The sequence below is a fragment of the Pan paniscus genome, chromosome 10, assembly GCF_029289425.2.
Source record: "Pan paniscus chromosome 10, NHGRI_mPanPan1-v2.0_pri, whole genome shotgun sequence".
In the NCBI taxonomy this organism is placed as follows: domain Eukaryota; kingdom Metazoa; phylum Chordata; class Mammalia; order Primates; family Hominidae; genus Pan; species Pan paniscus.
In genome coordinates, this window is record NC_073259.2 from 5,414,478 (window position 1) to 5,441,773 (window position 27,296).

Below are 27,296 nucleotides of genomic sequence, written 5' to 3' on the forward strand. Positions count from 1 at the left end.
ATGCCACGAGGCCTGGGCCTCAGCCGGGGGCCAGGAGGGGTATGAGGTGTAGGGAAAGAGGAGGGACAGGGGTGATCAGTGCTCAGAGTGGATGATGGGTGGATGCTCACATGTCTCACCCACTTCCCCCTGAGCGCAGGACCTGCGCTCCAGCCAGAGGCTGCAGAAACGGCACCAACAGCTGGAGAGTGAGAGCCGGACCCTGGCTGCCAAGATGGCTGCCCTCGCCTCCAAGGCCCATGGTGTGGCCGCCTCCTCGGCCATCCTGGAAGAGACCCAGAAGCACCTCCAGAGGTGGGGTCTGTCCTCCCACCCACCTGTGTGTCACTCCTCCATGTGAATTTAAGGTCCCACAAGATGGCACCCACAGGACCAGGGTGTCCAGACCTCCTCCCTTATGAGTAGAGTCATTCTGGGATGGGAGGGTCGGAGACCCCATTATGCTTCCTTAGCAGGACCCCCACAGTGCGGTCAGGCGAGTCATCTAGGCCATGAGGTGGGGCCCTGGCGCCCTTCCACTGCCTCCCTTTGTCAGATGGGGCTTTGCTCTATTCCCTGGTCTCGTTCTTCACGGGCCCTGGCTTGGCCAAGGAGAGAACCAGGAGCCTTGTGCTCACTCTGTTCCCACCCTCTCCAATCTCTTCCTCCTCCTAGGCTGGAGCTTCTGCAGGGGCATCTGGCCATCCGGGGCCTGCAGCTGCAGGCCTCAGTGGAGCTGCACCAGTTCTGCCACCTGAGCAACATGGAGCTCTCTTGGGTAGCCGAGCACATGCCCCATGGCAGCCCTACCAGCTATACCGAGTGCTTGAATGGTGCCCAGAGCCTTCACCGCAAGCACAAGGTAATAGCCCTCTTCTTCCTACAGGATTACCGACATCCGCTTCCCAGACCTTAGAAACCCTCTGCCCCTACTCAGGTGTCCTGGCCTCTAAGCCCTCACCCCTGGGTATCCCAATTTCCAAATCTCTGCCCCAGCTATTTTGACCCTGGGGGTCTTGCCATGATTGGGGCCTGGAGCCACATCCATGGCTCTGCTCCGGACGCCCCTGGGTTAAGAGCAACAGCCTCTCAAGCCACTCTGTGGCAGGAGCTCCAGGTGGAGGTAAAAGCTCACCAGGGGCAGGTGCAACGGGTGCTGAGTTCTGGGCGGAGCCTAGCAGCCTCAGGGCACCCCCAAGCCCAACACATCGTGGAGCAGTGCCAGGAGCTGGAAGGCCACTGGGCAGAGCTGGAGAGGGCATGTGAAGCGCAGGCCCAGTGTCTGCAGCAGGCTGTCGCTTTCCAGCAGGTAGGATGCAGAGAGGTGGGGTTGGGGGAAGAGGCAGAAGTCAGGGCTCCTTGAGGGGCCACCTGTGGGACTCTCAGGGAGGCGGATCAGTGGTGGGGGCTCTGGGCTGGGAGCTGATGGGTGCCCCTATGGGCACAGAAGCCCCTTTGATGCTGGAGAGCAGGGGCAGATGTCTCCAGGGCTGACGGAGGGTCCTGTCTGAGATCCTCCAGGTGAGTTGGCCCCACTCTTGGCAGTACTTTCTGGATGTGTCAGAGCTGGAGGGCTGGGTGGAGGAGAAGCGGCCGCTGGTGAGCAGTCGGGACTATGGCAGAGATGAGGCAGCCACCCTCAGGCTCATTAACAAGCACTAGGTACCACGTCCTGAGCCTCCCCTGCAGTGTGGTCTGGGCGATGATGGACCACGGGGAGAGGGCTGTCACCCTCCCTCTCTCAGAGGCACGAAGCCCTGCTCTTGCTTCCTGGAGACGCAGACAGCCCCATCCCCACTGCCCACCCAGATCCCACAGTGCCCCTTCTTCCAAGGCAACCTGGGCACTGTGATGTACACGCTTTCTCCCTTCATCTTCTTACGAGTCTTGCCTCTCCCTGTGGCCTTGGGGTTTCTCCGCCTCCTCTTGCTTCCTCTCTACCCCACCCCTGGCACTTTTCTCCTCTGTCAAGGTCACCTGCCCAGCCCGCTCCACATCTCCCACAGGTGTCTTCCTCCCAGGCTTTACCCGTCATCCTCTGAGTTAACCCAATGCCCTTCATGAAGCCGACCTCCTCCCACAAACATCCCCTGGCTGAAGGGAGGGAGGTCTCGAAGTCCCCTTCCTCACTCCTGAATTCGGACTCCCAGAACCACACAAGCTTCAAAGCCTGGAGCCCACGGCAGTCCCGGTTCCTGCTGTCACTGAACTGTCCTCCTGTCTGGGCATGTTTCCTGCACAGCCCCAGTTCCAGTGTGTTCTGTGACAGGACCTTCAGAGAAGGTATTTCTAAAGGCCTGTAGCCTTGGCCTCACGGAGCACCCATCTCCCGGCTATACTGGACAGCTTGTTTAACTCTGCCTCTCTCTTACACATGGATGTTGGGGTCCAGTCTAATGCCTCCTGTGCCCTCCCTTCCTTGGCCCAGATTACCCAGCATTCACCTTTCCCTGCTAAATAATGAGCCCTCAGTGGGCACAGACCAGGTGTTCACTTTATGGAACAATAAGTACTTACTCCATCAGTAATGGGTAGATGGATGCTGGGTGGGTGGATGAATGAGTTGAGGTAGATGGATGGGCGTGTGAGTGGTGGGTGAATGGATGGGGATTGGTGACTGGATGGGTGGGGGACGGACAGGTGGGTGGATGAGTCACCCAGGCTGAGCCTGGCATGGGTCCTCATGCATCATAGGCTCTACAGGAGGAACTAGCCATTTACTGGAGCTCCATGGAGGAGCTTGACCAGACGGCCCAAACCCTCACTGGCCCCGAAGTCCCTGAGCAGCCGCGTGTGGTGTGGGAGAGGCTCCGGGAGCAGCTGCGGGCACTGCAGGAGTTGGCGACCACACGGTGAGGACACCATAACCCCTCTCATCAGTGGGTACAGGAGGCCTAGCCACAGCTGACTGTTCCCATGCCATGGCCCAAAGTCAATCAGAACCCATGACCCCAGGCTGTAGAGATGCATTGGGAGAAGGGTGTGTGTTGCTCACCTCTTTCCATAAATCCTTCAGTGAGGCCCCACAACTCCCTGCAGTCCATCTCCCCACGTCCACACCCTCCTCTGCCCCTACACCTGCACTGCTGTGTCTACTACTCCCTGAATCGTGAGCCGCAGGCTTGGACAGAGACCATGAGTAACTCCAGTTTTCAGACTGGCCCCTCTGGCTGGCCCGACTGGCCCCCAGGGGGGTGGGCAACTCACTTCTGGGGAACCACGGACTGTCACCACAGGGACCGGGAACTGGAGGGGACCCTGAGGCTGCACGAGTTCCTGAGGGAGGCCGAGGACCTGCAGGGCTGGCTGGCAAGCCAGAAGCAGGCAGCCAAAGGAGGGGAGAGCCTGGGGGAGGACCCCGAGCACGCCCTGGTGAGAAGAGGGCCAGGGTCAAGGAGGGTGCCCTGGGGAAGAGCCTATGGGGTGGGGAAGCTGGCTCTGGCGGGGCGGAGGAAGAAGGTGGCAGCAGAGCGGTGAGCCCTGGCTGAGGTGGGGCCTCCTGAGTGGAGCGGGCAGACGCCGTGGCTGTCCAAGCCCACATCACCCAGTTGGGCACTGAGGTGCCTCAATTCCCAGGCTGCTTGATGCCTAACCAGCCGGGGGCTACCCTGTCACCCACTCCCCTCTTCTCAGCACCTCTGCACCAAGTTTGCAAAGTTTCAGCACCAAGTGGAGATGGGCAGTCAGCGGGTGGCCGCCTGCCGGCTGCTGGCAGAGAGCCTGCTAGAGTGTGGGCACAGTGCTGGCCCCATGGTCCATCAGAGGCAGCAGGATCTGCAGTGAGTGCCCAGCGGGCCAGGCCAGCATGGGGTTTGGGGGAAGGAGCTGGGCAGGCAGGGCCCAGAGTGGTAAGAGGGGATGGCATGCTGTGAGGGCCACGCTGGCCCTGGCTGCCCACAGGGCTCTGCAGGGGGCCTAGCTGCAGAGAAGCTGAGCCCGCCACAGGCTCTGGTCTGTGAAGGGAGGTGAGGCTGGGTGTGCAGGTCAGAGTCCTGCTCCCAGGATTGAGAGCAGGAGCTGTGGGAAGATGGTGGGGCCAGACATCAGGGCCTTCCCCTGAGCTATCCCAGCTCCTGTGCTCACTCGGGACAGCCCATGCCTCGTGTGGTTCCTAGCTGTCCACTTGGCTGATTTGGATCCACTCCCAGCCTGTGAGCTTTGAGGCAAGGTCATGACTTGCTCATAACCCCTAGCCCAGAGCCTGGCCTGGCAGAAGCCTTAGGAGCTCAGCCAGTTGCAGAGTTAGCGAGGAACGGAGAGATGTGGCCTCTGCCCACAAAGCGTCTGTGATCATAACCTGGGTGACGCACTATGAGTCAAAGCACAGGATGTAAGGAGTATCACAGCACAGATACCATGCAGTGCCGAGCATTACAGCAGCAAAGCACTGAATTCATGGTAAAGCTAGAAGACAGGCTCCCAGGAAGAAGGTGCGTAGGCAGGGCCACAGGCGGGAGAGGTTTTAAGAAGGAGGAGCTTTGGGCAAGTCCCGATACAACTCAGAGAGGAGCGGGCTGACCAGGCCTAGCGGGAGGGAGGAATGAGACGGCCCGGCAGCTGATCCCCGGCTGGTCTTCCACACGCCGTGGGCAGGGCCGCCTGGTCGGAGCTGTGGGAGCTGACCCAGGCCCGAGGCCACGCGCTCCGAGATGCCGAGACCACCCTCAGAGTTCACAGAGATCTCTTGGAAGTCCTCACCCAGGCCCAGGTGTGAGCTGGAGGGGTGGCTAGAAGTGGATACACTCCAGGCTCAGTGCCCACCCTCCATCCCTCATCTCCTCGGCATTCTCCCTTCCTCAGGAGAAAGCCACGAGCCTCCCCAACAATGTGGCACGGGACCTGCGTGGGCTGGAGGCCCAGCTGAGAAGCCACCAGGGGCTGGAGCGAGAACTCGTGGGCATCAAGCGGCAGGTGAGCCCAGCTGGCTGCCTCTCCGACCCAGGCCCCTGCAGCCCCCTCAGGCTGGCCCGCCTGTTCCTCTCGATTTTCCACTCTCCCTCAGAGCCTCCCATTGGCCTACTGTGCATGGCAGGACGTGGCCCAAGGGGGCCAGAGTTCCCAGGCCAGGGATACATCTGCGAGATAATCAGGAGGACATGACCCTTGCCTCCCTGTTCCCTGCCCCTCCCGCAGCTGCAGGAACTGCTGGAGACTGCAGGCAGGGTGCAGAAGCTGTGTCCGGGGCCTCAAGCCCATGCGGTGCAGCAGAGGCAGCAAGCTGTGACGCAGGCGTGGGCAGTGCTGCAGCGACGCATGGAGCAGTGCAGGGCCCAGCTGGAGCGGGCACGCCTCCTGGCCCGCTTCCGCACGGCGGTGAGGGCTCCTGCCCCTTGGGTGGCGTGTGTGTGCATGTGTGTGTGCTGCACCATGCATGGGCATGCACGCATGAGGCCCTCCAGCTCAGGAGGGAGAACAAGCATGGACTCGGGTGGGAGAGCACGAGCACACGGGATGTCAGTCTGGCTGGTCAGGGGCTGAGCACATGGGCGTAGCACTGACACCTTAGGGTCTGGGTCAGTGCCAGCAAGGTGAGTGGCAGGGCAGTCATGCAGCGTCCCAGCCAGGGCTGGGAGTAAGAACTGCCCAGGAAAGCTCATAACTGGAGACCCAGATGTTAGACAGTGACCTCTGGATCAGTCAATATCTATTTAATGTCTGTCTTCAGCTCCCTGCTGAAGCCATGGGTGGGGAGAGGAGGGCAATATAGAAGCTATGGACAGTGGAACTGCTGCCCTCATGGAGCCCTGCTTCCTGGGGAGATGAGCCCGAAACCCAGAGAATCAGACTGGGACAGTAGGTCCTGGCCACGGGATGTCCCCGGCATCCCACTGTCCTGGGACCTGGCAGACCAGGAGGCCCAAACTGACACTGCAAAAAGGCTTGAGTTTAGGGACCTAACTCTGCTGATTTGCTAGCAGTGTGAGCTTGAGCAAGGCACTTAACCCTGGGTTTGTCATGCACTTAGAGTTTACAAGACTCTTTGTGCCATTTACCCTTCCTTCCTCCATGCAATGAGATATTTGGACAAGGGCCTGAAGTCCCTCCAGCACCAATCTTGTATAGTTGTACCCAAATCAGCAGAAGACTGTAAGGGTTAAATTAGTAATTCAGAGAACAAGGAGAGCAGTGCAATGTCAAATACCAGGGAAGGCTCTGCCAGGCAAAGGCGGCCAAGGGGCCTTTGAAGAGCAGGTGAACTTTCTTTCCCCATCAAGCAGTCTTGATGGGGCTGATCTTGCTAGCCGCCAGTCCTCTCATGGCCTCATCCAGGTGAGCTCTGTAGAGACGGGAAGGCAGGAGGAACAAAGGGCAGAGACGTGTCGTGGTGAGGGTCTGGCTCATGTAGGGGGTTCGTGGTTCTGGGAGGATCGGGTTGGATGAGAACGGAGAAACCAAGTGACAAAGGGCCACACATGCCTCACCCGAGGCCCTGACCCAGGTCGGCTTGGGCTGTGTGAGTGGACTCAGGTGGGCTGCAGTTGCCTCAGCACCTGGTTTCCTGCTGCCCAGCCCAGCCCTCACCCGGCTCTCCCTCCGTGTCCCCGGGATCAGGTGCGTGACTATGCCTCCTGGGCAGCCCGCGTGCGCCAGGACCTGCAGGTGGAGGAGAGTTCGCAAGAGCCTAGCAGCGGCCCGCAGAAGCTCAGTGCCCACCAGTGGCTCCGAGCGGAGCTGGAGGCCCGGGAGAAGCTGTGGCAGCAGGCCACCCAGCTGGGCCAGCAGGCACTTCTTGCTGCAGGGACACCCACCAAGGAGGTGGGCCCCCTCCCCTGGTGCCCCCACATACCCTAGCTGACCAAGCTTGTGCCTGGCCACCTGGTGCCCCGTCCTACTGTGCCATGCTGGCCTCTCCTCAGGAGCTTCCCTCAGGATCCAGTCCTCACCTCACCCACACCACCCTCCCCAGCTGAGGCTCCTCATGTGTCCATCCCCAGGTCCAGGAAGAGCTTCGAGCCCTGCAGGACCAGCGGGACCAGGTGTATCAGGCCTGGGCACGGAAGCAAGAGAGGCTGCAGGCCGAGCAGCAGGAGCAGCTCTTCCTCAGAGAGTGCGGCCGCCTGGAGGAGATCCTCACGGCCCAGAAGGCAGGTCCCCTCCCGCCCTCACACTCCGCTCAGCCTCCTGCTCCTCCTTTCCATTCCCCTCTCTGCTCAGTCCCTTTCCTCCCGCCTCTCTGGCTTTTTCTCTAATATGAGGCAGCTGTGCACAAGTCCTTCCAGGTGGCCATGGTGAAGTGCTGAGGCCCCTGAGCGTCCACTGACATCCCCAGCCCCTATCCCAGACTGAGCCCCGAGGAAGTTGGCCAGAGGCTGGTCATGCTCCCCACATGGTGCAGAGGTTGAGGTGTCACAGCCTCCCAACCTGGACTCCCACTCCTCACAGCTCCATGCCAAGCTCAGTGGGCACTCCTAAGGCCCTGCCATACCCAGAGTGCCCATGGGCACAGACTGCAGCTGGAGGGGCTGGCTGGCTGGAAGGCTTGGTGGCCTCTTTGACTTTTCTGTGGATCCAGGTCTCCCTGAAAACCAGTGCCTTGGGGAGCTCGGTGGAAGAGGTAGAGCAGTTGATTCGCAAGCACGAGGTCTTCCTGAAGGTTCTGACTGCCCAGGACAAGAAGGTAATGGAGTAAGGAGGCCTGGGCGTGGTCAGAATGTGGTGGTCGGGAGAGAGTCCTGAAGGGGGTCACGGGGCGCTTGGTGCGTTCCTGGAGGCAGTGCTGATGAGCCTGAGAGGCTGGGGGCCTGGTTGGGGTTGACTGAGCAAGTTGTATGTGTGGCTCAAGAAGAGGGCCCAGGGGGAGATGGGCCACACTGCAGAGACCCACACGGGGCATTCGGCTCTGTCCACACCGTGTGGTCCTTGGGGAGCAGACTGGTCTGGCTTGTGGCTGGGAGGATCAGACACCCCTCAGCCATATGGGGCTGAGGTAAGGGCTCCAGGGCCCTCAAAGAAAGGACTGTGAGCCCTGCAGGCCAGGCCCTGCCCCAGCCCAGGGTGGGAGAGCAGCAGCTGTGCCCCTGCCCCACAGGAGGCAGCCCTGCGTGAGCGGCTGAAGACGCTCCGGTGCCCCCAGGTGCGGGACCGGCTTCCCATCCTGCTGCAGCGCCGGGTGAGAGTGAAGGAGCTGGCGGAGAGCCGGGGACACGCCCTGCATGTCTCCCTGCTGATGGCCAGCTTCACCCAGGCCGCAACCCAGGTCAGAGGGCACCCCCAGCCCAGGGCCTTCCACTGGAACCACACTCGACACTTTTCAGCCGCCTTCACACCGCAACACTGTGAGGCGGAAACAGGTTCGGGGGTGGATGGCTTTCCCAGAGGCTGTGCTGGAGCCCAGAACATGGGATCTAAGCCCCTTTGCGTGGAGACCCCACCAGTGTCCCGAGCTGTAGCAGCGCCAGGGCAAGAGAGGTGGGGAAGGGAGCAGGGCAGCCCAGGGCCCCAGGAGTAGGAGCCACACCTCCAAAACGAGAGCCCACCCAAGGCCCTGCCCGGCTGCCTCCTGCAGCAACCTTCCAGAGCTGGAACCTTCAGGGCTCATTTACCAGGTGCTGCCCACCCCACCCCTGAGGCCAGCCTCCTGGGAATGGCTGGGGGCTAGGCCTGTAGCGTCTGGGGCCTGAGGCTGCAGAACATTGCAGCATTCATGTCCCACCCCCACCAGGCTGAGGACTGGATCCAGGCGTGGGCCCAGCAGCTGAAGGAGCCGATCCCTCCTGGGGACCTGAGAGATAAGCTGAAGCCCCTGCTGAAACACCAGGCCTTTGAGGCTGAAGTCCAGGCCCATGAGGAGGTCATGACCTCTGTTGCCAAGGTAACAACAGGGCCCTCAGCCCCATGCCTGCCCCAAAGTGTGGCCCAGGGGCGATGTCAGTCTTAGGAGGAAGTGCAGCAGGCAAGATGCCCTGTGTCCCCTCTCTCCCTCCAGAAGGGAGAGGCTCTCCTGGCACAGGGTCACCCTCGAGCCGGAGAGGTCTCCCAGCAGCTGCAGGGCCTGCGGAAGCACTGGGAGGACCTGAGGCAGGCAATGGCCCTCAGGGGCCAGGAGCTGGAGGACAGGCGGAACTTCCTGGAGTTCCTGCAGAGAGTGGACCTTGCAGAGGCCTGGATCCAGGAGAAGGTGTAGCCCCAGCTGGGTGGGGGCTGAGAGATGGGGGGAGGAGCCCTCCCTTGACAGGAGGGATCCCCAGCAGCAGGTGCCAGGAGCCTGGGCTGGTGCTCAGAGCGCTCCCTCCCCACCCTCGGCCTTCACAGGAGGTGAAGATGAATGTTGGTGACCTGGGCCAGGACCTGGAGCACTGCCTGCAGCTCTGACGGTGGCTCTGCGAGTTCCGAGGAAATTCGGCCGGGGTAAGGGGGCCTTGCTGGGTAGAGGTTGGCCATGCATCCCGCACTGAAAATCCAACTGAGAGCAGGGAAAGAGTGTGGGCTGTAGAGCAGGGCGTGGGCGCCATGCCTGCTCCTCCTATGCCCTCGGGCAGGCTCCCTCCTCTCACCCGCCTTCACTCCTTCCTCTTTAGAATGGGGGTAGCACCCACCTCAGAGGTAAGAGAGCACGTGTGTGGTGGCAGGTACGTGAGTCTCTAGCTGTGATAAAACTGCGTAGACCTATCCCCCACTGCCCCGCACAGATGCGTACTTGCAAAAACTAATAAAATCTGAATGAGGTCTGGTCTAGTTGGTAGTATTACACCAACGTCAGCTTTGTGGTTTTAATGTTATCATTATATAGGATGCTGCTGTAAGGGAAGCTGGGGAAGGGCACAGGGACCTCTCTGCAGGACTTTGGCAATTTCCTGGGCATCTATAATTATTTCAAAAAATCTTAAAATGATAGGACATATGCCTGGGTGTGGCAGATAATCAGCGCCCACCTTCAGTGTGACTATTTCAGCGTCTCAGCGTCTTCTCCTCACCCCACACCCGCCCCCTCACACATACACACACCAAACATCTATTTCTCTTATGTGTGTGGCAGATAATCAGCGCCCACCTTCAGTGTGACTATTTCGGCGTCTCAGCGTCTTCTCCTCACCCCACACCCGCCCCCTCACACATACACACACCAAACATCTATTTCTCTTATGTGTGTGGCAGATAATCAGCGCCCACCTTCAGTGTGACTATTTCGGCGTCTCAGCGTCTTCTCCTCACCCCACACCCGCCCCCTCACACATGCACACACCAAACATCTATTTCTCTTATGTGTGTGGCAGATAATCAGCGCCCACCTTCAGTGTGACTATTTCGGCGTCTCAGCGTCTTCTCCTCACGCCACACCCGCCCCCTCACACATACACACACCAAACATCTATTTCTCTTATGTGTGTGGCAGATAATCAGCGCCCACCTTCAGTGTGACTATTTCAGCGTCTCAGCGTCTTCTCCTCACCCCACACCCGCCCCCTCACACATGCACACACCAAACATCTATTTCTCTTATGTGTGTGGCAGATAATCAGCGCCCACCTTCAGTGTGACTATTTCAGCGTCTCAGCGTCTTCTCCTCACCCCACACCCGCCCCCTCACACATGCACACACCAAACATCTATTTCTCTTATGTGTGTGGCAGATAATCAGCGCCCACCTTCAGTGTGACTATTTCAGCGTCTCAGCGTCTTCTCCTCACCCCACACCCGCCCCCTCACACATGCACACACCAAACATCTATTTCTCTTATGTGTGTGGCAGATAATCAGCGCCCACCTTCACTGTGACTATTTCAGCGTCTCAGCGTCTTCTCCTCACCCCACACCCGCCCCCTCACACATGCACACACCAAACATCTATTTCTCTTATGTGTGTGGCAGATAATCAGCGCCCACCTTCAGTGTGACTATTTCAGCGTCTCAGCGTCTTCTCCTCACCCCACACCCGCCCCCTCACACATGCACACACCAAACATCTATTTCTCTTATGTGTGTGGCAGATAATCAGCGCCCACCTTCACTGTGACTATTTCAGCGTCTCAGCGTCTTCTCCTCACCCCACACCCGCCCCCTCACACATGCACACACCAAACATCTATTTCTCTTATGTGTGTGGCAGATAATCAGCGCCCACCTTCAGTGTGACTATTTCAGCGTCTCAGCGTCTTCTCCTCACCCCACACCCGCCCCCTCACACATGCACACACCAAACATCTATTTCTCTTATGTGTGTGGCAGATAATCAGCGCCCACCTTCAGTGTGACTATTTCAGCGTCTCAGCGTCTTCTCCTCACCCCACACCCGCCCCCTCACACATACACACACCAAACATCTATTTCTCTTATGTGTGTGGCAGATAATCAGCGCCCACCTTCAGTGTGACTATTTCAGCGTCTCAGCGTCTTCTCCTCACCCCACACCCGCCCCCTCACACATACACACACCAAACATCTATTTCTCTTATGTGGTATACAGGGGGAAAAAATGGCAAATGTATTGACAATCAGGTGTTAAAGACCAAATGTGCTAACCTTGTCCCCCGGTACATGTATGTATTACTTTTTAAGAGGCGGCAGTGCTTACACCTAAGACATCCCTTGTTAATGGTGGAATTTCACAGACGCTGTGCCAGATGCTGCAGTAGGAAGAGAGCTAGACTCTAAAGGAGCTGGGCTTGAATCCTGGCTCTGCCGCAAAGGAGCCAGGTTAGCCTCTGAGCTCTGCTCCGGCATCTATAAAAGGAGGGGAATGTCCTTCCCTGCCTACCTTGCATGAGGCACTTCATAGGAAAGTGCTTTGGAAATTTAAACAAGCTCTACAGATGCCAGAGGCAGGAGATCTGCAATCACACCCTGCGGTGGACCCCCTCCCTGTGTACCTTTAAACCCCATCCAGTGTCCAAGCAACACCAGCCTCAGCTCAGACGAGTCCTGGGGTGGGGACACCCAAACCCCAGGAAGCCAGAGCTCACTGTTCCATTCCACAACCTCCCTTTGCTTCTCTTCAACCAAGAAGCTGAATTTTCATTTTAAAAGTTTCTGTGGCTGGGCACAGTGGCTCACGCTTGTAATCCCAGCAGTTTGGGAGGCCAAGGCGGGCAGATCACTTGAGGTCAGGAGTTTGAGACAAGCCTGGCCAACATGGTGAAACCCCGTCTCTACGAAAAATACAAAACTTAGCCAGGCTTGGTGGCAGGCACCTGTAGTGCTAGCTACTCGGGAGGCTGAGGTAGGAGAATCGCTTGAACCAGGGAGGTGGAGGTTGCAGTGAGCTGAGATTGTGCCACTACAACAGCAGTGCAACAGAGGGAGACTAGGCAACAGAGGGAGACTCCGTCTCAAGAGTCTCTGTTAGTGAGCATGTGCCCACTCTCCCCCTCCTACATGGTACCCAGTGCAGGGATCCCATTTTCTGGCCTTAGAGATGACTCTGGGGCTGCAGGCTCCAAGCTGATCTTGCTCACTTCACCTGGACGGGGTGACCTCAGGGACCTGCCGCAGTAGAGGAGGCAGGAGGCAGTTCTTCCCACTGCCCAAATATGCAGTTCCTTGTGCTCCGGGGCCCAGGCATGCTTCCAGTGCCTGCTGAGGTGGGAAGAAGGGGCTCTGCGTGGGGGGTGCCAATGCCCTCACCCATACCTCCCCTGCAGGACACAGTGGGTGATGCCTGCATCAGGAGCATCAGTGACTTGTCACTGCAGCTCAAGAACCGGGACCCTGAGGAAGTCAAGATCATCTGCCAGCGGCGAAGCCAGCTCAACAACAGGCCAGTCCCAGGCTGGGGAGAACCAAAGGGCCGGAAAGAGGGGTGGAAGGCCACCTCAGGCTCCACATGACACCACCACCCCTTGGCCAGGTGGGCGAGTTTCCATGGCAACCTGCTCCGGTACCAGCAGCAGCTCGAAGGGGCCTTGGAGATACACGTGTTGTCTCGAGAGCTGGACAATGTCACCAAGAGGATTCAGGAGAAGGTACGTGGTGGAAAGAGGTCCCGGTGGGGACTGTGAGCAAATGCAGTCAGGGGAGGGGGCACTGCCTAGAGTCTCCCATGCGTCTCCCCCCTCACTGGCCTCTCCTGTTCAGCTGGGTACTTGGAGGTGGGTCCCAGCAGTCTGCACCAGGGACATCTGATGGGCTGGCCCTCGGGATCAACTCAGGACCATAGAAGCACCCATTGCAAGCTCAGTGGGGGATTCCCTGTCTCCTTTCTCCCCCAGATCTGGTCCCCAGATACATGGCAGGTCCAGAGGCCAGAAAACACACTCTGTTTCCTCCCATCCCTGAGGAAGCCCAAACCCTCGGGAGGTTTGCCCTGGGACTGTGTACATAACCACAGAGCCCAGGGCTGGAATCTGGCAGAGTTAGAACCCGGTCTAGGAAGCCCTTGTGTGAAACAGGTGCTGCTGCCTGTGCTGGGCATGCCTGGCTGTTTCCTCCGCTGGCTTCTGCCCTCAAATGACAGCACAGGCCTGACTGTGCATCCTTGCTCTATTTTCTTTCTCGCTCCTCAAGGGATGAGAGTTGAGTGAGACTGTACAGGGAAGCAGCACACACGTGAGGTTCTTCCCTCAGAGGAGACTCCAAATCCAGAGTTGCTCCTCAGAATCATCCCCCTCACATAAGGAAGAGATCTCTGGCCCTCAAAGTCGGGGCCAGGAAATCACGCTGGGGACTTGCTGTGCACACAGAAGCCACTGGTTGGGCCCTTTGCCAGGAAGGAGGCGCCGAAGCAAAGGCCCAGCAGGTAACTGGCCGTGCCCCTCCTCCAGGAAGCCCTGATCCAGGCCCTGGACTGTGGGAAAGATCTGGAGAGCGTGCAGAGGCTGCTGCGGAAACACGAGGAGCTGGAGCGGGAAGTGCACCCCATCCCGGCCCAGGTGGAGGTGCGTAGCTGGCTGTAGAGCTGGGCCCAGGGCATCTCCTCAGTAGGACCCTGGGCACAAGTGGGGAGGAGGGGCTTTGGGATGCCAGGGTGGCCCAGAGCTCCCCTGCCCCAGCCTCTGACCCCGGCTTCCCCCACAGTCCCTAGAGCGTGAAGTGGGCCGCCTCTGCCAAAGAAGCCCTGAGGCAGGCAGCCCACGGCCTCAGGCACAGGCAGCAGGAGGTGGCTGAGAGCTGGTGGCAGCTCCGGAGCAGGGCCCAGAAGCGGTATGAACCCGCAGGCCTTGCCCTCACCGACCCATCCTCCAGCATCTCAGTCCCCACAGCTCCCCTCAGCCCCTGTGTTCCCCTAGGATTCCTTCTCCACCCTTCAAATAACTGTACTGTCCTCCCAGTAACTCCCAGCCCGTGGGCCCTCCTGTGGTTGAGGGGATTGAGGGACAGAAGACACCAGTGGGCATGGGGGAGAGGGGTTTGAAGCCCTGACGACTAGCTGATGAGTGCTGTGGGCAGGAGGGAGGCGCTGGATGCCTTGCACCAAGCTCAGAAACTCCAGGCAACGCTGCAGGAATTGCTGGTCAGTGCCCAGAGGCTGCGGGCTCAGATGGACACGAGCCCCACTCCTCGCAGCCCTTTAGAAGCCCGGTGTATGTTAGAAGAGCATCAGGAGTGCAAGGTGAATGGGCAGCTGGCCCAAGCCTTTCCCAGGCTCTCAGCTCCGCCCTGCCCTCCCCTTCCTCTCATCTCCTTGCTCTTGGGCCTCCTGAGTGTCCCGCCCTGCCTATCTCCTCCAGCCTCCCACTCCTCAGCTGCTTCCCCACCTCTCTCCTGCCTGCTGGGCTGCTTCCAGCCCCCAGTGATCTGAGCCCAGTCCTGTTCCAGGCCGAGCTGGACTCCTGGACAGACAGCATCAGCCTGGCCCGAAGCACTGGGCAGCGACTGCTCACAGCGGGGCACCCCTTCAGCTCCGACATTCGCCAGGTGCTGGCTGGCTTAGAACAGGAGCTGAGCATCCTGGAAGGGGCCTGGCAGGAGCATCAGCTACAGCTGCAGCAGGCCCTGGAGCTACAGGTAGGCACAGTCCCATCCCCAGCCTGCATCTTGCCCCCCCGAACAGGGCCTGCGCTGACCCCACAGCCTCTGGTCAAGGCTAAGACTGGAGGGGCTGCTGTGCCAGGGACTTCCCCACCACTCAGCACTCTTGCCTTCCAGGACCCTGGTTCCCTAACCTGTGCCGCTGGAACAGTCACTCCAACTGCAGTGGCTGGACCCTCCACCGACTGTCTCTTGCCTTTTCCTTTGTTCTCAGCTGTTTCTGAGCTCAGTGGAGAAGATGGAACGTTGGCTTTGCAGAAAGGAAGACTCCCTAGCCAGTGAGGGTCTATGGGTAGGTGCCCAGCAGGAATGGGCAGGAGGGGGGAATTACAAGAGCAGCATTAGGGGTCAAACCAGCCAGTGCTGCCTGAGTTCCCTAGGCCAGGGATCCTCCCCTTCTGGGCCATCTCCCCACCCTGGGCCACATCTGTCACTGGGCAGTTACTTACCCGTCATCTAGAGCAGTTCCCATGCAGCTGTGGGCAGGCCCCACCGCGAACACCAAGGAGCTTCTAGAGTGCCTGTGTGGGCCTGACCCATTCTTGCCACCTTACCCCTGCCCTCCTCGCTTCCCAAATGCCTAGAGGTTGGCTTTTCCCGCCACTGCCCCAACCCTGAAGCAGACGAGTGTAACTTATAGGAGACCTCAGAGGATAACTGGGGACTAACATGGTCCTCCAGGGAGTGCAGAGGAGGGAGCTTTCACCTTACATGAAAAAGCTCTGCTTGCCTCAGAGATTCTGGCTCTTGATCCCTAATCCAAATGCCTCCCCTGGCTGGGAATCACTGTCCTAAAGCTGGAAACAGCCTTGAGGGATGTGAGGGATGTGTTTGGGCAGAGCAGCCGCTCTGTGGATGAGCATTTGGTAGGATGGTTCTAGGTGGGAAGGCAGGTAGCCTGGGATGGGAGGGGGAGGCTCATGGACAGTATTGGGTTCCCCACTCCCACCAGGACCCCTTGGCCCCCATGGAGCCCCTTCTGTGGAAGCACAAGATGCTGGAGCGGGACCTGGAGGTGCAGGCGGGAAAGATCAGTGCTCTGGAGGCCACGGCCCACGGCCTGCACCAGGGTGGGCACCCCGAGGCCCAGAGTGCCCTGGACAGGTGCCAGGCCATGCTTCTGAGGTAGTGGTGGCTCTGGGGTGAGGGGTGCTATGGGCAGGCTGGCACAGGCATCTGGCATCCCGGTTCTTCCCTTCCCACCCTTCCACTACTGGGCCCAGGCTCACCAGCCTTGTCCAAGGACTGAGGTCAGATGCCGGGGGTCCCCACCACCCCTGGCCCTGCAATGTGTCTGCCTGTTATGGACATCAAACACCACGTGGAAAATCCCACTTCCTTCTTCATTCAGTTGAGATCAAAGGGAGTTTAAAGAGAGGCTTATGCTAGGAGACCAAGAGGAAATCATCTCACAAAACGGAAGGTCGCAGGGCACAGAGGTCAAGCATCGGCCTTCCAGGGTCACAGCCCTGAGTCCCTGTGCTGCCCACTAATGGCAGGACTCAGACAAGTTCCTCCTCACGGCAGCTGAGCCTCACATCCTGGGCTTTAACGGCTGTGATGAGGACGAAAGCACTGTGCTGGCCCCACAGGCAGGCTAGCAGAAGTCTTAGCTCATCTAACTGAAGTTCAGACACAGATGCATGTGACCTGCATGGCCCATGAGACCCCAGCTCTGCAGTTTTTTTTCCCTGTAAAAGCTCATCGGGTTTGGCTGCTTCATGCAGCTCCTCAGACTTTTAGATCAAGGCAGGTACGGTCAAAAGCCAGATCCCAGACTGGTGGGGGCTTTTGTCCTTCTCAGAGAGCCAATCAGAGAGCCAACCAGCACCCACAAATGCCATGGCTCCTTGTGCTGGTGTCCTGGCAGTGGTCGGGGCCACTCCCTCTCCATTCTTGCAGGTGGACCATACCTGGGTACCTGTGGAGGTCTTTGAATTAACAGAATGCAAACTTTGCTTTGCTGGTCTCTGTCACCACCCCCTACCCCAGTCACCTTAGGTGGTTCCTGGCAGGCTCAGCTTCCCCCAGCACAGTGCCACCCTGACTTCTAGCCCCTGGCTTCTGCCCTCCTGCAGGAGGCAGATCGTCCCCTGTGCTTGTGTCTGCCCCAGTTGCCTCCTCTCACAAGGTCACACTGGATTAGGACCCACCCATATGACCTCATTTTCACTTAATTACCTCTTTTAAAGACACTGTCTCCAAAAACACTTCTGGAGTTCAGCCTTCAACATAAGAACTCAGGGGTACAGGCTGGGTGCAGTAGTTCACGCCTGTAAACCCAGCACTTTGGGAGGCCGAGGTAGGTGGATCATTTGAGGTCAGGAGTTCAAGACCAGCCTGGCCAACATGGGGAAACCCTGCCTCTACTAAAAATACAAAATTTAGCTGGGCCTGGAGGTGTGAGCCTATAGTCCTAGCTACTCGGGAGGCTGAGGCAGAAGAATTGCTTGAACCCGGGAGGTGGAGGTTGCAGTGAGCCGAGATTGTGCCACTGCACTCCAGCCTGGGTGACAGAGTGAGACTCTGTCTCAAAAACAAAAACAAACTTGGGGGTACAAAATCCGGCGCATAACAGACACAAATACAGAGGGGGAGTGCAATGTATCTTTATTCCAAAGGAAACTCCAGACTCGGAGTATATTCATACCTGAGAAAGCCTAGGCTGGACGGGCACCCCACCTGGCCCCGGGGGTGGCTCCAGGCCCATGAGCCTCTCCTCCTGGCAGGAAGGAGGCGCTCTTCAGGCAAGCCGGGACCCGCCGCCATCGCCTAGAGGAGCTCCGGCAGCTGCAGGCCTTCCTGCAGGACTCCCAGGAGGTTCGCCTCGCTTGGAGAGGGAGGCGGTCATGGTGGGGAAGGAGTCGACCCAGGGAAAGGCCACCCTTCCTCTGGGGTATCCCAGAGGTCAGGGGAAGGGGAAAGCCCTGGACAGCAGGCCTGTCCTCCCCACGTGCCCAGGTGGCTGCGTGGCTGAGGGAGAAGAACCTGGTGGCCTTGGAGGAGGGTTTGCTGGACACAGCCATGCTGCCAGCAGTTACAGAAGCAGCAGAATTTCCAGGCGGAGCTGGACGCGAGCATGCACCAACAGCAGGAGCTGCAGCGGGTGAGGCCCTGCAGGCAGGAGGGTGGTGGGACAGCTCTCCAGGCAGAACACAGGACAGTGCCCCAGAGCTGGTGCTGAACCACAGTAACGGTGGCCAGCGTTATCCAGTACTTTCTGTGTGCAGGCACCTGGCTAAGCGGTTGTTTAGGCAGAAGTGTAGTGAGAAGTTGTTTTCCGGCGGGGGGGGGGGGGGGGGGGGCGGGCACCCTCTCCAAAAATGGCACCTTTTCAGTAATTTTAAAGATAACATTTTGATGTGAACAGGACATAGCCACCAGTCCTGTGAGCGAAGGAGTCAAAACATAGCCACTTTGAGACAGGGTCTTGCTCTGTCACCCAGGCTGGAGTGCAGTGGTAAGATCTCAGTTCACTGCAACCTCCGCCTCCCAGGCTCAAGTGATCTTCCCAGCTCAGCCTCCCAAGTAGCTGGGATCACAGGCCCACACCACTACATCCAGCTACTTTTTTGTATTTTTGGTAGCGATGGGTTTTTGCCATGTTGTCCAGGCTGGTGTCAAACTCCTGAGCTCAGGCGATCCACCTGCCTCAGCCTCCCAAAGTGCTGGGATTACAGGAATGAGCCACTGTGCCCAGCATAGCACTTTTTAAAACATTCTCTTTTCCACCTGCAAAGGCAGGTCCTGACCCCAGGCTGGCTCCCTCTGATATAAATCACCCTGCTAAGTATTTTATATGACTTATCTCATTTAAACAAAATAACCATTATTTTCTCTATGATATGGATGAGGAAAATGAGGCTTAGGTAAAGAAAGTTGCTCAAGATCATGCAGCTGGACCACAGGGACTCTGCAGCTCTAGTGCTGGTGGTCAAAGTCAACACAAGTGCCCTGGTACCGGCAGTCCTGAGTCCGCAAGGTGTGTTTCATGTTGTGGCTGCAGGAGGGACAGAGGCTGCTGCAGGGGGGCCACCCAGCCTCGGAGGCCATCCAGGAGCGACTGGAGGAGCTGGGAGCACTCTGGGGTGAGCTGCAAGACAACTCCCAGAAGAAGGTGGCCAAGCTCCAGAAGGCCTGTGAGGTGAGGTTGTGCAGGCCGAGGGTTGGCTGGCCGGGCTCCAGGCCACTCCCCTCCTGCCTACCTCACTTTCTACCCTAGGCCCTGCGTCTGCGGCGGAGCATGGAGGAACTGGAGAACTGGCTGGAGCCCATCGAGGTTGAGCTGAGAGCCCCCACTGTGGGCCAGGCCCTGCCTGGGGTGGGCGAGCTCCTGGGCACACAGAGGGAGCTGGAGGCAGCAGTGGACAAGAAGGCCAGGCAGGCTGAGGCACTGCTGGGCCAGGCCCAGGCCTTTGTGAGGGAAGGCCACTGCCTTGCCCAAGATGTGGAAGAACAGGCCCGGCGGCTGCTTCAGAGGTAGATCCACCCGTGCCCTCAGCTTCTCTTCCCTGCCTTCCTGGAGGGACCCCCACCCCTGCCCTCTTAACTGATGTTTTCTCACTTTCTCCCCTTGCCCATGGTGAGGGCCACAGCTGGGTGATCTGTGTCACCAGGTATCCCTAATACTGACACCCTGGTCCCTGCCTCCCTTGGTCCCACCCTCCACCGCTGCAGGTTCAAGAGCCTGAGGGAGCCCCTGCAGGAGCGCAGGATGGCCCTGGAGGCCCGGAGCCTCCTCTTGAAGTTCTTCAGGGACGCCGACGAGGAAATGGCCTGGGTGCAGGAGAAGCTGCCTCTGGCCGCTGCCCAGGACTATGGCCAGAGCCTGAGTGCGGTGCGGCACCTGCAGGAGCAGCACCAGGTGTGGGCCCACCCGGGGAGGGCCGGCCTCGCACGTGAGCAGGGCTTCTCAGCCAAGCAAACGGCACTCTCTGTGGCCCAGCCAGGAACTCTCTGCCTGTGGGGGCTTTTGGGATGCCCTGGATTCTTTGGGAGTCATGGGGACAGGGAACTCCTTGGGGACAAGTTAGTGGGGTCCCGTGAAACTTCAAGCACAACTGTGGGAGTCCCCCAAGGGTCAGCAACATCCGCATCCTCCTGCCTCCTCCCCCACAGAACCTGGAGAGTGAGATGAGCAGCCATGAGGCTCTGACCCGGGTGGTGCTGGGCACTTTGCCGCCCACGAGGTGGCCGCCCGGGTGCAGCAGCTGGAGAAGGCCATGGCCCACCTGCGGGCAGAGGCGGCGCAGAGGTGGCTTCTGCTGCAGCAGGCTCAGGAGGCCCAGCAGTTTCTGACTGAGGTGAGGGGAGTGATGGGCAGGGCACAGCAGGCAGGCCTGGAACACAGGGCGAGTGCGGCCGGGAGGTCACTCCGGGGCTCCTGGCCTGGGCACCTTTCGTCTCCTCCACTCAGTGGTCTCCTGCCCCCAAGGGCTTCCTTCCACATGTTTCCCAGAACACAGCTGCTGGCTGGGTTGGCTTTTGTCTTTTTTCCCTCTAGATCAGTGGTTCTCAACCAGGGCTTTACATGAGAATCACCTGGAACCTTCACTCAGACAATTATACCTCAATTACTTCACAATGGTGAATACAATTGTAAAGGAAGAAAAACTGAAGTAAATAGGCTAATAAATGAAAGGGAGAAACACTGCAAGGAATATTTGCTAAAACTTGGTTTTAAGTGACAAAATCTATGCCTATGAACCAAGAATAAAATGTCTATTTTGCATGGAAAAAAACAATCACCTGGACCCTTTACAAAACACTGCCGCTCTGGCTGTGTTCTGGACCAGATGAGGCTGCTTAGAAGTGGGGCCAGGCCGAGGGAGCATGACAGCTCCCAGGTGATTCCCCTGTGCAGCCAGGCTGAGAATCATGGCTGTAAATCCTGAGCCCTGGAGGGTGCCCCGGGAAAACGGATCTCCACTCTGTCACCCCCAGCTCCTGGAGGCGGGATCCTGGCTGGCTGAGCGGGGCCATGTCCTGGACAGCGAGGACATGGGCCACAGTGCTGAAGCCACACAGGCCCTTCTGCGGCGGCTGGAGGCCACCAAGAGAGACCTGGAAGCGTTCAGCCCACGCATCGAGCGGCTGCAGCAGACAGCAGCACTCCTGGAGAGCAGGAAGAACCCAGAAAGGTGGGCGGAAGCCACACCATCCGGGAAGGAGCAGAGAGAAGCCCCCTACAGAGATGGCAGGAGACTGCTCCAGCCTGGAAAGGAAGGGCTGCAGTCCAGACTGTCGCTCTCTTCCCACAGCCCCAAGGTGCTAGCCCAGCTGCAGGCAGTTCAGGAGGCCCACGCAGAGCTGCTGCGGAGGGCGGAGGCCAGGGGGCACGGCCTGCAGGAGCAGCTGCAGCTACACCAGCTGGAGCGAGAGACCCTGCTCCTCGACGCCTGACTGACCACCAAGGCGGCCACCGCCGAGTCCCAGGACTACGGGCAGGACCTGGAGGGTGTCAAGGTGAGTTACTCCTGAGCAAACCTCACGGGGAGTGGGCAGAGGCTGAGGAAGGCCTGCCTTGGGATGAAAGGGTTGCTGGGGAGTCAGCAGAAAGGAGCCTGGAGAGGGTGTCCTAGGGAGGATCCCGATGGTTCCAGAACCTGGGCTGAGGGATTTCAGAGCCATCAGAGTCTGCTGAGCTCTTCATGAGCTTTGAGAGCTCATGATACCATCTCGAGTGACCCTGCTGGGCCTCATACCTTTGCAGGTGCTGGAAGAGAAGTTTGATGCTTTCAGAAAGGAAGTTCAGAGCCTGGGCCAGGCCAAGGTGTATGCCCTGAGGAAGTTGGCAGGCACCCTGGAGCGGGGTGCACCCAGGCGCTATCCCCACATCCAAGCCCAGAGGAGCTGCATTGAGGCCGCTTGGGAGAGGTTGGACCAAGCAATAAAAGCCCGCACAGAGGTAGGTGATCACAGGCCGGGCCAAGCTAAGGGGTGTCAGAGTCTTCAAAAAATCCCTCTAAGCCCTCCTTACCACAGGCTTTGGTTCCAACAAGACACACACCCTGCTGGCCTCAAGTGAATGCGCCTTCTCCCTCACCTGCTCAGCTTTCTTCCAGGAATTGGCTGCAGCCCAGGACATTCCATCTCTGTAGGTCCTGGGCTGGGGCTGCCTCCTGAGCTGACCCGGTCCCCCAGCCCCATGAGAGGCACTGCAGGTGGTACTGCCAGGGCCAGCCAGATCCCCGAGAACCGGCCTGCTCCCTCACGTGGACCCAACACCTCGCGTCTGCCTTTCCCTGAGATGCACGAGGCCCTCTCCTCTCCCCGCCCTCCCCACCCCCTGGCCTGCCGCAGACTCATATCACGTTCACTGAGGGCTGCAGCATGGAGGATGGTTTCTGTACCTGGGGACACATCAAGCCCCATGGTCCTCCTTGTTCAAAAGGAGGTGGCCCAGAAGGCCATGTCTCCAGGGAGAAAGGAATCCTGGGAGCAGAGAACAGCCCTGAGCAGGTCCTTTCTCCTCTCCCAGAACTTGGCTGCAGCCCATGAGGTCCACAGCTTTCAGCAGGCAGCGGCTGAGCTCCAGGGAAGGATGCAGGAGAAGACGGCCCTGATGAAGGGAGAGGACGGAGGCCACAGCCTGTCATCTGTGCGGACCCTGCAGCAACAGCACAGGCACCTGGAGGTGAGGCCCACGCCCTGCAGCCTGCCTGTCTGAGCCCCTGCCTGAAGGCGGTGGCTGAGGGGACCTATCTCAGCCCTCCCACCCCAGCCTGCTTCAGCCTCTGCTCCAGAAACCCAGATCCTTCCCCGAGGGGCCCTAGGACTTGGCCCAGCTTGTGCAGCAGAGTGGAGGTGGTTCCTCAGAGAGGCCTGGTGCTCCTGAATGCAGAGCACGCGTCGGCTCAGTTGGGGGACTGAGGCCTGATCTCATGCTCTGGTTGCAGAGAGAGCTGGAAGCTATGGAGAAGGAGGTGGCACGGGTACAGACGGAGGCCTGCCGACTGGGCCAGCTACATCCTGCAGCTCCGGGGGGCCTGGCCAAGGTGCAGGAGGCCTGGGCCACCCTGCAGGCGAAGGCCCAGGAGCGAGGCCAGTGGCTGGCGCAGGCTGCACAGGGCCATGCCTTCCTCGGGCGCTGCCAGGAACTGCTGTAGGTATCCTACCTCAGCTGCCAGCTCAGCTCTACCCTGTGGGGTGGGGGTATCCTGGCTCTTGGGGGAGCTGGACCCTCCCTCCCCTGCTCCCCAGCCAGCCCTGACAACAGCTCCCTTCCCTGCCCCACAGAGCATGGGCACAGGAGAGGCAGGAGCTGGCTGAGGACTTGGCGGGGGCTGAGCAGCTCCTTGGGCAGCATGAAGAGCTGGAGCAAGAAATCAGGGAGTGCCGCCTTCAAGCCCAGGACCTGCGGCAGGAAGGACAGCAGCTGGTGGACAACAGCCACTTCATGTCTGCGGAGGTGTGAACTCAGAGGGTGGGCCTGGGGTTGGGCTGGGGATACAGCCTGATTGCCCAGGGCCTCAGGGCCCCTCACAGGCATGGAAACCAGCGAGAAAGGAAGGCTGGGCGCAGGCAGGGAGAGAGGCTGGGAAGGGGCAGGTGCGGGTCTCACAGCCTTCCCTCTGCACTTCCATTAACACTTGGCTCTCCAGCCCTGCCCTGCCCATGGTGGGAGCCCTACCCAAGCTGTCACCCATAGCAGCCCCTCCCCACCAGGTGACAGAGTGCCTGCAGGAGCTGGAAGGGCGGCTGCAGGAGCTGGAGGAGGCTTGGGCCCTGCGCTGGCAACGCTGTGCCGAGAGCTGGGGCCTGCAGAAGCTTCGGCAGAGGCTGGAGCAGGCTGAGGCCTGGCTGGCCTGCCGGGAGGGCCTCCTGCTGAAGCCCGACTATGGGGTGAGTGGGGGTCCTGCCCCTTAGCTGGCTACCAGGCTCTGGGCCCCCCCTAAGCTGGGCCTCACCTGAACATGCTTCTCCCCAGCACTCAGTGTCAGATGTGGAGTTGCTGCTGCACAGACCCCAGGACTTAGAAAAGCTGCTGGCAGCCCAGGAAGAGAAGTTTGCCCAAATGCAGAAGACAGAGGTGACGACTGCCTCGGCTAGGGGCTGAGGGCTGGTGGGGGAACAGTCCCTCTCAGCCTGCAAGTCAGTGTCTCCCAGGGCACTGAGCCCTCACCCGGCCCTGCCTTACCTGCTCCTTTCCCTGGCCAGCTGCGGTGGTGGGAGAGGCACCATTGTGGACTGGGTGTGAGCCTCCAGAGCCAAAGCTGAAAGAGCTAGTGATGGGGAGGCAGGCCCCCTCTGACTGGGAGGGCTGGGGGAGGGGAGGTAGACGGGAACCCGAGGTGTGGCTGGTCTCCCTGACCTGGCTCACCTTGCCCACCTTGCCCACTCCCCAAGATGGAACAGGAGCTCCTGCTGCAGCCACAAGAGCTGAAGCCCGGGAGAGCTGGCAGCTTGCTGACATCCTTTCAGTGGAGGCCCTCTGGACACCAGGGGCTAGGAGCACAGCTGGCTGAGACGAGGGACCCCCAGGCAGGTGTCCCCATGGGGCTGCAGGCACCCCCGCCGTGGTCTCCCTGGAGCATGCAGTGGGGCTGGGGCTGTGGGGGTGAGGGCCCACACCCTGGAGCCAGTGCTGGGAGCCCGGGCACAGGAGCTGAAGGTCATTAGGAATAAAGATGGCTGTCTACAGCCATACCACCCTGAACATGCCCGATCTCATCTGATCTTAGAAGCTAAGCAGGGTCAGGCCTGGTTAGTACTTGGATGGGAGGAATAGAGAGAGCCGGGGGCAGTGGGTGCCTTGCCCACCTTCCTGAGGGTGCTGGTCCTGACATTTCTGGGCCCCATCTTGCATTTTCAGGATGCAAAGGGTACCCCCACCAGGGAGGGGTCTTTGGAGTTCAAGCAGCACCTGCTGCCTGGCGGGAGGCAGGTGAGTGCCTGGAGATTCCTTCCCCAGGCAGCTCCCCACTTGCAGCAGCACTTGAGTGGCTCGAAGAGCCATCTGGGCCTGGCACCCTTGCACTGTGAACTTGGGCAGATGCCACCCCCCACCATGCTGTCCAGGCAGTTTGGCTCCTTGGGACCCTTCCCAGCTTCTGCCACCGCCCCCACCTACCCACCCCCCCAGGAGGTGCTGGGATTCCTCCTCCCCACCTGCTCTTCCCCTTCTGCTTGGTTTCCCATCAGAGCCCCTCTGTGGCTTCCCTTTCCCCATTGGGACTTTGGTCCAATCCACCGCTTTTCCTGGGAATCTCCAGACACACGGTGAGGCGTGGACAGGCCCTAGCTCTGGCTTCCTGCGTGTGGCTCATGCGACCTTCCCGCCTCCTCTCCACAGCCTAGCTCGAGCTCCTGGGACAGCTGCCGCGGGACCTTGCAGGGCAGCTCTCTGAGCCTGTTCCTGGATGAGAGGATGGCAGCGGAGGTACCAGGTGGGGTAGGGGAGATGCAGACATCAGGGTGCTGGGAAACAAGGCAGAGGGGCCCCAGGACAGAGGGACCCCACAGGGAAAAGCTGAGATGGCCGCAGTGACCCCTGCCTCTCATCTCTCCTCAGAAAGTAGCTTCCATAGCCCTCCTTGACCTCACGGGAGCCCGGTGTGAGAGGCTGCAGGGCCGCCATGGCAGGAAACACACATTCTCCTTAAGGTGAGCGGGGAGACATGGACTCCGGCATCGCCCCCAGCAGCCACCTGGCTCAGCGGGGGCTGGAGGCATGGGGGTCCCCAAAGGGACAGTGGAGTTTGACCTGTGACTGTGTGGGTGCCAGGCTGACCAGTGGGGCAGAGATCCTGTTTGCAGCACCGTCCGAAGAGCAGGCTGAGAGCTGGTGGCGAGCCCTGGGCAGCACTGCAGGTGGGCTTCAGGGGAAGGATGCGGGGAGGGCGGCCGACTCCCTGGGCCCCAAGCTCCCGGGCCCCTAGTGTTTTACGCATCCTAGGGAGGTTTCACAGTTAGCATCTCTAACCTCCAAGAAGTGGGACTTATTGTTTTTTCTCAAAGAATTTAGGTCCTGGAGAGGTTACACAACTTGCCCAAGATCACACAGCTAATTAGCAGAGATGGGGCCAGTTTTGAACCCCCAGCTGTGTCCTGGTCCTGTTCTGCCCCTTTTGGAGTCTGCCACTCAGACTGCCCCAAGCCCTTCCTGCCACAATCCTCATGGACTGTGTTCCTCCAAGGGCTTTCCAGGCTCTGTTCTGTCTGATCTGGGTGCTTCTCTAACCTTCTAGTCCTCAGACAACTTTGAATGTCACCACGCTTGAGTTGTTTCGCAGACAGTAAGCAAGCCAGGTTCTACTTGGAGGAATATATAGAGACAACCCTTTGGACTTTCTTCCGTGGTCAGCGTGCTCTGCTGAGGCTCCGTGTGGACAGTGTGTTCAGGGAATGTGTCTGGGATCCTAGCTCTGTCGCTGGTTCCCCTGGACTCTCCTCCCAGGAGTCTGTATTCCCAGAAGCCCAAAGGGATCTTGAGTTGTTCGACATTCCAGAATCCCCCACCTCCTAAGAAAGGCTCAGCCTTTCTTAACTCACCTGTGAGGAGTTTCCTAAGAGGCAGGACGCATGGGGGAAAAACCTGCCCACAGGTGCTCAGCCCACCCCACACCCCCACGTGGGAAGGGCCTGGCATGGCCAGGCTGCCTAAGGCTGTGCTGAGCCTCCAGAAGCTGGAGGAAGGAGCAGCCAGACCTGGCGCCTGCAGATGGTCTGGGCCGGGCTAACAGTGGTTACTCCCTTGCTCTGCAGCCCAGAGTCTGAGCCCGGAACTCAAAGCCAAACCTGTCAGCTCTCTGAATGACTGCACGACCAAGGATGCCCGGCCTGGATGTCTACTCAGATGGGACACCTGGGTGGGGGAAGCAGGGCGGGGAGCCCTGGGCTTCAGTGGCTGGCAGGCGCTGTCCTCTGAAGCCTGAGGTTCTGGGCCTCAGAATTACTCTGTTGGGCTGTAGGGAAATGCTATTGGAACCCTCAGCTGCCCCTGCCCACTCTCAGCTGAGAGGAATCCAGGCCACAAAGCCCAGATTTCCACAGACTCGACAGTGGTCCCCTCCCAGGGCTCACTCCATGCTCTGGTGTGGGGACCCTGTAGACGAAGCTGCCCAGGCTCCCTGTGCCCTTCCTGCTCGGCTGCTTGTGGGAGGAGCAGCCAGGTTTCCCTCTGCCCAGTGCTGAGAGCCTGCCTGGGTTTGTTTCCCGTGCACTCCTCACTTTCCTCCCTCCTCTCCCCTCTCCAAGGCACAGCACATTGGCAGGACGGCCAGACCCTGCCCCACCCTTGTTCCAACCCGTTCTGTACCTGGTCCTCCCCTGCTTTCCCCAATCCCCACTCCATGGCAATGGAGAGGGCCAGCACGTCCCGGCCTGCAGGCCAGGGAGGAGATGCGAAGGTGGATGTGCGGGGGCAGGAGGCTCTTACCTGGCTCCTCAGTCCCTCCTTGTAGATCCCAGCA

The 27,296-nt window shown here is 59.5% G+C and overlaps 1 protein-coding gene across 1 annotated transcript; it reads left to right on the forward strand.

Annotated features, from left to right (window-relative positions):
* On the forward strand, nt 1-27,095 carry LOC117978433 (spectrin beta chain, non-erythrocytic 5-like). Its single transcript, XM_063592956.1, is given in 49 exon segments — nt 1-39; nt 140-294; nt 655-841; nt 1,088-1,288; nt 1,525-1,641; nt 2,674-2,831; nt 3,216-3,351; nt 3,613-3,758; nt 4,573-4,687; nt 4,780-4,890; nt 5,113-5,292; nt 6,532-6,735; nt 6,915-7,064; nt 7,493-7,597; nt 8,009-8,176; nt 8,642-8,791; nt 8,906-9,097; nt 9,232-9,327; nt 12,558-12,673; nt 12,764-12,878; nt 13,677-13,790; nt 13,930-13,974; nt 13,976-14,055; nt 14,302-14,464; nt 14,671-14,859; nt 15,098-15,175; nt 15,836-16,008; nt 17,613-17,703; nt 17,845-17,915; nt 17,917-17,989; nt 18,890-19,027; nt 19,106-19,362; nt 19,561-19,747; nt 20,002-20,044; nt 20,047-20,186; nt 20,827-21,023; nt 21,144-21,348; nt 21,596-21,790; nt 22,364-22,519; nt 22,782-22,987; nt 23,122-23,293; nt 23,551-23,727; nt 23,813-23,914; nt 24,232-24,366; nt 24,698-24,769; nt 25,178-25,264; nt 25,397-25,488; nt 25,610-25,695; nt 26,590-27,095. Coding segments are annotated over 49 exon segments (6,735 nt in total). The 3' UTR covers nt 26,760-27,095.
* Nucleotides 27,096-27,296: the final 201 nt, after the last annotated feature.